The sequence below is a fragment of the Xiphophorus hellerii genome, chromosome 15, assembly GCF_003331165.1.
Source record: "Xiphophorus hellerii strain 12219 chromosome 15, Xiphophorus_hellerii-4.1, whole genome shotgun sequence".
Taxonomy (NCBI): domain Eukaryota; kingdom Metazoa; phylum Chordata; class Actinopteri; order Cyprinodontiformes; family Poeciliidae; genus Xiphophorus; species Xiphophorus hellerii.
The window spans coordinates 26,157,114-26,169,733 of NC_045686.1; the positions used below are offsets into that span (position 1 = coordinate 26,157,114).

A 12,620-nucleotide genomic window follows, 5' to 3' on the forward strand; every position below is an offset into this window, starting at 1 on the left:
TCACTGAGGGGAAATGAACTGATCACATGAGGAAATAAAAAGCAGTTTTATTATGAAAATCATCACTTCACCGAGGACTTCCATGCTAATGTTGTGTTTACTGGACTCATCTCACAGAGGAATTTCACTTCATGATTTGAAATGATTCCCACATTTATAACTCATGACATGCAGGAAAACTGTCTATTGAAGCAGGAGCAGGAAGGAGGATGTTTTTTTTTTTCCTTCAGTCCTCGTTGACAGATGTCTTCCTCTGGGATAGCACCAGCTGCTTCACCTGGGGTGTTAGGGTAAGCAGCTGTGCGCGGACCTTCCTGGCTTCCTCCTCCTCCTCATCACCATCTTCCTCCTCCTGCTTTCTGCTCTGGTTCTGACACACCAGCTGCTTCACCACCAGACCCTGGTAGGCAGACAGCAGCTGCTGCTGCTCCTGGAAACAAACACACATCAGCTGCTGGGTATTTGTGGATCTGTAGTGACCTGTGCCAGACATACCGGTGGGATGCGGCCCGTCAGTATGCCGATAACCTGTGGGACGCAGCGGCCCGGCGCATGCAGCATGCAGTGGGTAGAGGCCTGGAACAGCAGCACACTGGTCAGATGCAGCACAAGTGCTGGGTCCTCCGCCTCCTTCAGTTGCTCCATCAGGGCCTGGCGGTGCAGGAACTGAGCCTGTCTACATGCGGCACATTAATACACATTAATAATACATAATAATACATTAATAATATTTGTGAAAACATCCAGATACAGTTCAGATCCCAGTGCTCCTATTACCTTTCCTTCTTCTTGTCTCCTTTCTTGAGCATGAAGCCACAGACCTCTGCAGAGGCTTCCAAGTTACTCAGAAAGTCTTCCATTGTCTGGAATAAACAGGAAGAGATTTCAGATTACAGGACATCAGTTTTCAGAACCAGTGCTACAACCTAAAAGAAACAAAAGAGATAAAGAGGCCTATCTCCAGGAGCTATTGGGCTCCAGCCCAATGGCTGGGGTTCAGTCTGGTGTGTGGCAGAAGGGAAACACCTAAAACATGCAGGGCAGGGGGACGTGAGGACCGGATTTGAGAAACACTGGCCTGGTAGTAGTATCGACCTTTTCAGCATGTCAATGTTCTTCTTGCAAGGGTGGGCAACTCCAGGGCTCGAGGGCCGGTCTCCTGAAACTTTTAGATGTGTCTCTACTTCAACACACCTGAGTCAAGTAATGGAGGTGATTCAGCTATTGGATTCAAGTGTGTTGGACCAGGGAGACTTTGTTCACCCCAGGTGAGTTGCAGGACACCGGCCCTCGACGACCAGGATTGCCCACCCCTGTAGGCCTTCTAATGAGCCATCATTTGATCCAGGTGTGTTAAACAGGGAGAGAACTAAACCATGCAGGATGCCTTGAGGACCGACTTTGGGAACCACTGACCTACGGTTTCCTCAGGAGTCCCACCTTCCAGTTCACAGCTCACCTTGCCATTGAGGCAGTTGTGCAGCTTCATGAGAGGACCTCTGGTCTCTTCTGACAGTTTGCCCAGAATCTTCACTCTGACCTGAAGCAACACAGGACAGTCAGAATCATCAGACCCATCAGAACCGTGGCTGGTTTCAGTGGGAGTCTTAGAAGCAGACCTCAGTGGTGATGGTGCTGGGGTTGTCGACTGACATCATCAGGTCAGCAGCCAGGAAGTTCACCAGAATGTTGGTCACATGAGTGCACAAGGTCTTCAGGATGTGTTTGGTGATCTGGATCTGAGTTTCATCTGTACCAAGGAGATTCAGAACTAGAACTAGAACTAGAACTCCACAAAGCTTCTATTTTCTAGATTTTTGAAACACTTATTCTAAACAGAACTTCGATCTTTAAAATGATCATCTTATCAAATCAGGAATAAACATGGTACTAATTCAGCAGAGAAAAGGGCTAGTTCACCAGTTTTTTTAGAATCTGAGCCAACCAACAAATGATCAGAATTTAAGGCACACTTTGGGAAGGTTAATATTTGCCATTTGTTATTTTAAATATTTAAAAGGTTATTTCAATGCTAAGTTTGTTGTCTGAATTACTTTTGATCACGAACAGTTAAAAACCACAGGACAAGTTTAAAACCATGATTTAAGGTAGGCCAGTGGCCAAAAAGCAGAAACAATATTTTGGGTGTTTGTAAAGGTGTATTTTTCTCAAAAGAAATTCAAGCACCAGAATACTGATGGCTAAAAATATTTAAGTGAATTTATGAGATACCAAATCTAATGGACTTATTAAGCACTTTTTTTTTTTTTTGAAACTTTCTTTTTAATCCTTTAGAAAAGGAAACTTCTATTCATATTTAATCTTTTCAATTGTTACTTAGTCCTAATAATAAAATAAGTAATCTATATATATATATATATATATATATTTGAAGCCAACATTTGGAGCTAAAATGTTGGCTCCAAAACGCTTCTGTAAAATCACAGACTCCATTTCATATTTCATACCTGATAAATTATGTGCATGCATGCAGCACTGATTCAGCTGTATGTAAGACTAACAGTGCAGCGGGGCAGACCTGAGAATAGTTTGGTGCCCCTCTCAAACATCCGTATGTTGTTGTACAGGTTGCTGATCTCCTCCTGCAGATCCTTCATGCTCTTCTTCTTGCAGGCCGCTGAAGGCGAGCTGTTGGAGGACATGAAGACGGTCCTCAGGACTTCCTGGTACGCTTTGGTTAGAGGCCTGTAGAGACAGAGACAGGACACTGACTGCTGTGCGAGGGGAACGTGAGCTGAGCCAGATGTGGTAAGTTACCTGACCAGCAACTCGGCCAGCTCAGACAGGATGTCTTCAGGACAGTCGTTTAGTCTGTCTTCCAGAATAGCAGCAATCTCCTCCTGGGCCATGAAGGGAGCCTCAGCTGGCCTGTTGCGACCTTGGTAGAGTAGAATACACTGATGAGCCTCAGTGCAAAACTCCCACTAAATCTGCCACCCAGAAAGGAAAACAGCCCGACAACCCTGAATCCTTTTGTTTACTACAAAAGGATTCAGGAAGCATAAGGCTATATTGATTTTTTAAAACACTGTAAGTTGTATAATCGGAAATAGTTTTTTTTTGTTTGTTTTGTTTTTATGTCATGTGGTCCACACTTCTTAAGTGTAATGCCACCAAGGTTTCTTACCAACCGCCAATAAATTTCAAGAAGAAGAAGCAATAGTGGGTTTTGGGCAGCATATGTTTCCATTAAACGTAGAATTGCTAAATTAAAATTACCAATCTAAATTTGTAAAATGGAAACACTGTGATTTTGGAAAAAAAACAAAAAAACACTTTTTTGATAAAAAGTCATTACACTAGGGCAGGGGTCGGCAACCTTTTCTATTCAAAGAGCCATTTGGGACCGCCTCCCAATAAAAAGAAAGCACTTGGACCCACAACCCATTTTGACGTCATATATATAAAACCTATATGCTATGTACAAAAATCGATACTATGTTGCGTTTATGAAATCAACGAACTGCTGCAGAGAACACAAAATTTTATTTCTGCATGTAACAAAACACATTTTACACTTTGTTGATGCTCAATTTCAAACAAAATACCCTCTGTCTATTTGGGTCTTTGTATTTAAGAAATAAAAATCGAAACTTACCCAACCCGCACTGAAGGCAAAATAGAAACAGAATGCAGTCACCTGTCCTCCTCTTATTCAGGAGATAAAAATCAAAACTTATCCAAATATTATCCACCGGCACTGAACGAACCAAGAAAACCAAAAAATGCGCAGTCTGCTTCTGTGTCCCGTAGTACGGTACGGAGCCCTCTAGGGGACATGGGGAATTTTTTTCTTTTGCGTTCCCTCGCAATACTGTACTGGTCAGTTATGCAGCAAAATTGAATACTGTAAGCCTTTCTTACGGTGGGCGCCGTATTTTCTGCTTTAATGGTTATGTGAGGTTTTTCCATAAATGTTAGTAGCCTATCTTTTTGTGAAATATCTGAAGTTTTATATCTTTCTTTAGGGTAGAAAGGCACCACAAACCTACGATATAAACAGAAACCTTCCGTAAGTAGGAAAGACATAAAAACACATTATAATTTGGACTATTTCTGAGTTATTATCACGGGTAATAAATCATCTGACAGTTTTGATTGTGTCTCTGTTGTGTTCGTAGTCTGAATGGTTTAAAGAGCTGCTTTCAGTGCCGCTCCATCTTAGCCTTAACAGACATAAACATGCAGGAAAAAATAAATCGATTTTCAATCAGTGTTTTGCACCAAACAGTTTTTACTATTAGTAAGTTTTTATTATTAAAAACACGACAAACTAATGATGGTAAAGGGCCGCACTGGGTTAACTCGGGGAATCTCATCTGTCCGTGTATCAATCAACTCCAAACCTCTTCTTTGTTCTGTCACAATTATCGATTTATTCCATTTTGATGATTATGCTCTAAACTTTGCAAGGACTGACCGCCCCGCTCACCGCTTCTTAATACACAAAGCCAGTATCCTTCCCATTCATACCTGGTGACGTCACTCCCACGTCGACACACCTAAGTGTCAAAGCCTCCTGCTCCTGTCATATCAATAATTACTTATTTCATTCATATGGCTCTTACAGAGCCTCAGTGAAAACTTGTTTATTATTATTAACTGTTTGGTGCAAAACACTGATTGAAAATCGATTTATTTTTTCCTGCATGTTTATGTCTGTTAAGGCACTGAAAGCAGCTCTTTAAACCATTCAGACTACGAACACAACAGAGACACAATCAAAACTGTCAGATGACTTATTACCCGCGATAATAACTCAGAAATAGTCCAAATTATAATGTGTTTTTATTTCTTTCCTACTTACGGAAGGTTTCTGTTTATATCGTAGGTTTGTGGTGCCTTTCTATCCTAAAGAAATATATAAAACTTCAGATATTTCACAAAAAGATACTAACATTCATGGAAAAACCTCACATAACCTTATATTAAAGCATAAAGTACGGTGCCCACCGTAAAAAAGGCTTTGTATTTCAATTATGCTGCATAACTGACCAGTACAGTATTGCGAGGTAACGCAAAAGAAAAAAAATCCCCCATGTCCCCTAGGGGGCTCCGTACGCTTCAGCCTTTCGCATCAGCTCCGAAACGGCCTTTTTTCTCTCCTCTCCCTCGGGATATTTTTTAGCAAAGACAGAGTGTTTGCTCTTGAAATGTCTTTCAACATTTGACTTCTTGTTGTTTGCCAGTCTTTCGCCACATATTAAGCAGATTGGTGAACCAGTTTCATCAGCGGTGAAAGCAAAATGATCTGTCCACGTAGCATTAAATGTTCTGCCATCTTCAGAATGTTTCCTTTTCTTGGATTTATTCATGATGTATCTTCCAGGCAAGGATCAAAAAGTCAATAAATCAGTGCGCTAAAAAAATGCGGTCTGCCAGACATGTGGGGTTTGCCAGGAATGCCTGTCGCACATCGGCGGACATGACGTATATTTTGGGTACTAAAAATGTTCAAAACTTTTTGTTTTAATGTTACAAGTTTACCATAATCTTCAGATTTAGAAATTTATTTTAAAATGATTTTAATTTATAATTTTTTAATGATTTAATTTTAATAAAATATTCTATTTCCCAAAGTCACTGGGAGCCACAACAGAAGGATGAAAGAGCCACACTTGGCTCCGGAGCCATTGGTTGCCGACCCCTGCACTAGGGTGAGGTGGATTTTTGGCTGTATCAATATAGATGTATTTCACAAAACTACAACGGAAATACATTTTTTGCATAACACTCATCATGTGATCAACAGCTGGATGTGATGGCTGGCAGAAGGTGACAGGAAGTTGTAGGAGGATAATTGTTGGTTTTTGTTTTGCTGCACATTGTTGTGTGTTGTGTGTCAATCTAAAATGTTGGCTCCAAAACTCTTCTGTAAAATCACAGACTGCAATTTACCCAAAAACGCATACGCAGCCACTCCAGCGCCTGAATGAGACGCGTGTCTCTTCTGATTGGCCAATAGATGAGTGCTAGTGCCATGGCTGAATTAAGAATATAAGTATATCATGTTACTGTTTAGATCAGCTGCTGCATTGTTTTTTAATTACTTATCATGTGAACAAGCTTATTCATGGGTTATTTCACTTGAATTCATTCTTTAGTGGAATCACCATTATTGAGAAATTGTGTTTTTTGAGCAGAATATAGACAAAAATTTGCACATATTTGTAGAGAAAATACAGCTACTGTTACATTCTGGTAAAGAGAATGGTGCCGGCATACTCTGCTGTGATGCTCCTGTCTCCTCATCGCTGTCCTCGTCCCTCCTGCCCTTCTTCTTGGTCTTGCGGATGCGGATCTCCCTGGCGTTGCCCCCCCCACCAGCCTTGGCGCTGCCGCTACCCTCTGGAAGACAATAAGTTAGAGCCCAACACTCACATAGATCCCGCCACTACTGAAGTAGATGGACCTGCAGCCTTCTTCCTGCGCTCGGCATCCTTTCTCTCCTTCTTGGACAGAGCAACGCTCTCGGCCAGAGCGGACGCCTGCTTCAGGTCCTCCTCCGTTATCAGGAACACTGGGTTGTTCTTCACTTCCTGAGCAGCACAGAAGCAGAAATCGTGCTGGCTCAGCACAGAAATTCTCCACAGAGGGAGGAACCAGGGACAGGAAACTGTACCTTCTGAGCCTTCTGCTGCATAGCGTCTTCAAATAGTGCCTGGCAGATGCCGATGAACTTCTCACTGACCACCACAGTGCCCCCGAGAACTCTGGCCTGCGACTGCACATTGGAGTTCCTCAGGGCCTGGTTGATGAGCATCCCCATGTCCTCCATGGAAAGACAGCTGGGCAGGACCGACTGGGACATGACCAGAAAGCCCAATGAGAACTAGAAAAAGGCCAAACATTCACAGAGCAGGAATTTCTAGCTCTTCCCTTTGAGATATATTTATAGAGATAATCTATCCTGTGATTTAATTAAACAATGTATGTTCAAGATGTATACAGATGAGGGGTGGCAGAACATTGGCAGAAAACCAAACTTAAAATTTACATTCAGATTAAGCATTTCAAACCGAGATGGTTGTAAAGTTAAAAGGGTAGTATTATGTGTTTTCCAAGGACATGGTGGTGTAAAATGGCACTATCACTTCCTGAGTAGAAGGAAGAAATATAACAACCTTGGGTTGTTAAAAAAATGCTTGGTAATAAAAAAGTACTTGGTAATTTAACGCCTTGAAATTGGGCCTCTTTCTCTTTAAAGACTCCTGCTCTTTCTGAAACTATGCCTTCAGGAAGTCACCACAAGATGGCTTCTCTTTAACAGCATTTTTTTTTACCAGCATTTTACTGGACAGTAACTATAATGAAGTCAGCACCTGTGGAGTTCCACCAGGTGTTTGCAAATTGCTGCTGGCTAGTCTGGCGGAGATGAGTGGGGGAGTCGCAGTGGAGGGCTGCTCAATTAAGAGGAAGCTCAGCAACTTGAAAACTGTAGCTGTAGGAGGAGCTGCATCTCAAAGATGGGGCTAGGTCCAGGCATTTTTTCCACAGCTAAATGGTTGCTGTAAGGACATTTCTTATATATGCATGAAAGAATCAAAGCACCACCCCATTGAATAACATTATAATATGACTTAAAGCTCAAAAAGTGGATTTTACATAATACTGCCACTTTAAACATAAAAAAGACAGAGGTCTCTATGTACTCATTAAGAACATGTACACTGCCTCTGGTGAGTGAAGTGGGAAGATTCACTTCCCACTGGCAAAATGTTTTGCCAGAAGAAAAACATTTATGGGAGTTTTGTGAACTTTATGTGGTTGAGGATAAATTTCATTTTATATTTTACCGTTCTATTAGAATTTGAAAAATAAAATGTTGGTCAAAATGCAAAATAAAAACTCTGATCTGTTTTGGTTGTCTGAAGCGCATAAGTTGAATGACATCCTTTCAACTGAATGTATAGTCTTGTCAGTCTATAATATTCAAATAATGAATATTATTTGAGAGACATGGAGAGACTGAATCAAATCTAGCTGAGGAACCCACTATCTCTCCTTTATCCATCCCTCCGTGGATATGAGTATATCCACACGTCTAATTAGAGCTAGGTGGGGGGGTGAGGTGGGGGGGTGAAGAGATCGTCATGGTGATCTGAGCTGACCACCTGGAGGTCGGTCCACGTGGCAGAGTTAACAGCTTCCTCCACAGAGGCCTCCACCTGGTCCACCAGAGCCTGACCCACGCAGGTGGCGCGCAGGAATAGCAGCTTGCTGGATCTGAAGCGCTTCTTGATGTAGCTGGACGGGTCAGGGATCCCGAGACGGCGCAACGCATCAAACTCTGCAGAAAGAAAAGGAGAAGATGCTTCAAGCTGAAGAGAGCAGCAGATACATAACATAGGAAGCTGGTGCGGAAGAGTAGAATAGTTCTAGAGAAGGAAGTTAAAAGCAGCTGAAATTGTTTTGTTTTTTTACAAATGATGCAAAACCTTGTCATCTACTGACAGCAGCAGGTCTTAAAACAACATTTTTAATGATTAAAATATAATTTCAGATGCATTACAAGCATTCATCAGTCAATGAACATTAATGACAAGTCATTAATGGTTAATTATGGTTTGCATAGTTTACATATTTCGCTCTAGACTCGAGCCACCACCAGACTGCACACAGGATGTAAGTTGGAGGTGAGAGGCCGTGAATTCAATGAACATTCTGCTGTAGAACTGATGAAAGTGAAGCATAAAATGTGAATGTCCCAAAACTGATATTTATGAATGTTGAGTTGTTAATAAAATTGGAGATATAAGAATCAAATCAATTATTCCGTCTTTTTCTTAAAGCCGCAGTATGTAAATTTTACAAAAATGTTTTCTTTTTTTTTTAAACATATTTTTTAAAATTGTCACCATGTTGTATAATATGAGACAGATAAATTGTAAAAGAATCGGGCTCCTCTGCCTCCTCTCGGTAGTCCTACAGTCATCTCAGCTATCATACGACCAATCAGAGTGATAGACAGCACTAAGACCCTCCTCTAATTGGTTGTTTCTTACCAAACAGTGTATGTCTGCCAACGGCTTTTCAGGCTTTAAACATACAGATCTAAAATTTTTATTATTTTTTTGAAGAATCAACAACAAGTGGGACACAATCGTGAGGTGGAACGAAATTTATTGGCTATTTTAAACTATTTTAACAAATAAAAAACTGCAAAGTGGGGCATGCAATATTATTCGGCCCCCTTGAGTTAATACTTTGTAGGGCCACCTTTTGCTTGGATTACAGCTGCAAGTCGCTTGGGGTATGTCTATCAGTTTTGCACATGGAGAGACTGAAATTCTTGCCCATTCTTCCTTGCAAAACAGCTCAAGCACAATGAGGTTGGATGGAGAGCGATGTGAACAGCAGTTTTCAGCTCTTTCCACAGATTCTCAATTGGATTCAGGTCTGGACTTTGACTTGGCCATTCTAACTCCTGGATATGTTTATTTGTGAACCACATTTTGCTTTATGTTTGGGATCACTGTCTTATTGGAAGATAAATCTCCAATAAAGTCTTTTGCAGACTCCAACAGGTTTTCTTCCAGAATGTATTCGGCTCCATCCATCTTCCCATCAATTTTAACCATCTTCCCTGTCCCTGCTGAAGAAAAGGCCCAAACCATGATGCTGCCACCACCATGTTTGACAGTGGGGATGGTGTGTTCGGGATAATGAGCTGTGTTGCTGTTACGGCAAACAAATTATTTTGCATTGTGGCCAAAATGTTTGATTTTGGTTTCATCTGACCAGAGCACATTTTTCAACATGTCTGGTGTGTCTCCCAGGTGGCTTGTGGCAAACTTTAAACAAAACTTTTCTGGATATCTTTGAGAAATGTCTTTCTTTTTGCCACTTTTCCATAAAGACCAGATTTGTGTCGTGTATGACTGATTGTTGTACTATGGACAACCTCAGCTGTAGATCTCTGCAGTTCATCCAGAGTGATCATGGGCCTTTTGGCTGCATCTCTGATCAGTCTTCTCTTTGTTCGAGATGAAAGTTTACAGGGATGGCCGGGTCTTGATAGACTTGCAGTGGTCTGATACTCCTTCCATTTCAATATGATCGCTTGCACAGTACTCCTTGAGATGTTTAAAACTTGGGAAATCTTTTTGTATCTAAATCCAGCTTTAAACGTCTCAACAACAGTATCTGGGTGGTGCCTTGGTCTTCATGATGCTCTCTGCGCATTAAACACAACCTTGAGACTATCACAGAGCAGGTGAATTTATTATGGGGACTTGACAGGTCGATTCTATTTATCATCATCAATCATTTAGGACAACATTGGATCATTCAGAGATCCTCACTGAACTTCTCGAGTGAGTTTGCTGCACTGAAAGTAACCAAAGGTTTGGACACACCTTCTCATTGAATTCAATGAGAAAGTGTGTCCAAACTTTTGGTCTGTATTGAGTACAGACCAAAAGTTTGGACACACAGTTATGTCCAAACTTTTGGTCTGTACTGTATATATATATATAGATATATACATACATATACAGTACATACATATATAATATCTATATATATATAGATATTTATATATATCTATATAATATCTATATATATCTATATATATATAAATATCTATCTATCTATCTATCTAGATAGATAGATAGATAGATAGATAGATAGATAGATAGATAGATAGATAGATAGATAGATAGATAGATAGATAGATAGATAGATAGATAGATAGATCTCTATCTATTGAGAGAGCGATATCTCCCTTTATCTATAGAGAAAGAGAGAGAGAGAGAGGAAGACTATATATATGCTTAGGTCATTTAGAATCTCTTCTAAGGAGGAACATTTTAAAACTGAAGTATGGAGGGTTGAGAATGGAAGAGAGTGGTAATCTTGTAATCTAAATGGGAAATAATAAATTTTTCCCTAGTCACAGAATGCTGTGATGAAAGGGTAAGATGACCAGTTTAAAGATATTTCAAGGTTCTACAGAAAGAGATATTTTTCCCCTTCGCTTGTTGCAAACAGCTGATGTCATAAATCAAAGCCGAAGCAAACCATGTTTGCCTTGGGATCCTGAAGCCCAGTCCTCAAGTACTGCCACCCTGCAACTTTTAGATGTATTCCTTTTTTAAAACCCCTCGATCAAATGAATGGCTTACTAGCAGGTTTCTGCACAACCTAGTTACTGCTAGTGTGGGAAGTCAGCCTTTTGACTCATGCATTTTGGGAAAGCGATGCAGGGTGGAGGATTGAACACTGATCTAGTGTATTTCTCCAGTAATAAAAGCAAAGACCTAGGTATCCGTTCTGTTGGAGGAAGGAGTCCACCCAGGCGTTCTGCGTTCTGGCGTAGATGTCAGGGATGTACACAGCCTTGTCCTGTCGTCCTCCCACTACGCTTCCCTTCAGACGTCCGCTGTTCACCAGCTCCTCCAAAACGGCTGGGACAAAAATGCACAAATAAAGACCCACAAAAACAAAACACCCACTTAATGGGGGAGTATTATGTATTTTTCCGGCACATACTGCCATTTTGTAGCTCAATTACCTTCATTTGTTATAGAAATGCTATAATTTCTTTTAAGCAAACCAAAGAAATTTGACTTGGTAATTTAACGTATTGAAATTGGGCCTCCTGCTCTTCCTGAAACTCCACCTTCAGGAAGTCATCACAACATCATTATTAAACCTTCAACAATGTTTTTCCCAGCATTGCACTCAGAAGATTCACCAGGTGTTTGGTTTTTGCTGCTCACTAGTCTGGAGGAGCTGAGTGGGGAAGTCCCAGAGAAGGGTTGCTCTGTGTGGTATTAGCTCAGAAGCTTGGAAACTGCTCTGAGCAGACGGTGCTAGGCCCACCCAGGGTTTTGCACAGCTGAATGGTTGCCACAGGAAATTAAATGATTTCTCAAACATACATGAAATAATCAAAGCAACACTTCAATACAAGAAGATGTAAAGCTCAAAAAAGTAAATTATACATAATACTGCCCCCTTAAATGATATGAAATGATCAATGTAAAGTCTCCTTACTGTACAGGAGGTGTTCCTGAAATCCAAACACTGCAATCATGCTGCTGACGGGTATTGGTCTGCAGAGCACAACATCACCAGGCTGATATCCAAACAAAGTTCTAAGAATTTTGTTTGGATATCCAATAAGTCCAAACATGTGTGTGACGTGCACACACCGTTTCTGTGGCAATAAGCCGCCTCTGTTCTGCACAGGGAACATGTTATGGGAGTATTCAGTTGTACCTTGTGATTCCGCTGAACAGACCTCTGATTCGGGCTTTGTGACGTGCAACAAAAGCTCTGGTGAAGATCACTCCTCTGTTGTACTGGTCCATTTCTCCCTCGATGAGTTTTCCCAGGCGTTTCAACACTTCCTGAAATGAGAAAAAACAATCCTGATGGGGCTTTTTACCCTCAAATGCTTGACTCAGCAATAACTCCACTGTGGCTGAATGTCTGAACCTGGGGCAAGGCGTAGATAATCATGAGGTGACTCACCTCAGTTAGGAAGTCTCCTGGGAGGTCGTAGCTTTTACACAGCTCTGCCATGCTGATCAAACCGGCCTCCTGCAGTTTGTCGTTCACCTCCTCAGCCAGATGGTTCAGGTAGGCGCTGC

The 12,620-nt window shown here is 41.2% G+C and overlaps 1 protein-coding gene across 1 annotated transcript; it reads right to left on the reverse strand.

The window, feature by feature from the left end:
* Nucleotides 1-27: 27 nt before the first annotated feature.
* Nucleotides 28-12,614, reverse strand: ufl1 (UFM1-specific ligase 1). Its single transcript, XM_032585715.1, has 15 exons — nucleotides 12,502-12,614; nucleotides 12,247-12,377; nucleotides 12,022-12,080; nucleotides 11,283-11,429; nucleotides 8,133-8,311; nucleotides 6,644-6,823; nucleotides 6,434-6,560; nucleotides 6,247-6,369; nucleotides 2,779-2,899; nucleotides 2,540-2,706; nucleotides 1,620-1,750; nucleotides 1,460-1,540; nucleotides 778-863; nucleotides 496-676; nucleotides 28-430 (listed from the first exon to the last, which is right to left on the reverse strand). The coding sequence occupies exons 1-15, from the start codon at nucleotides 12,550-12,552 to the stop codon at nucleotides 227-229; spliced, it is 1,968 nt and encodes a 655-aa protein (XP_032441606.1). The 5' UTR covers nucleotides 12,553-12,614; the 3' UTR covers nucleotides 28-226.
* Nucleotides 12,615-12,620: the final 6 nt, after the last annotated feature.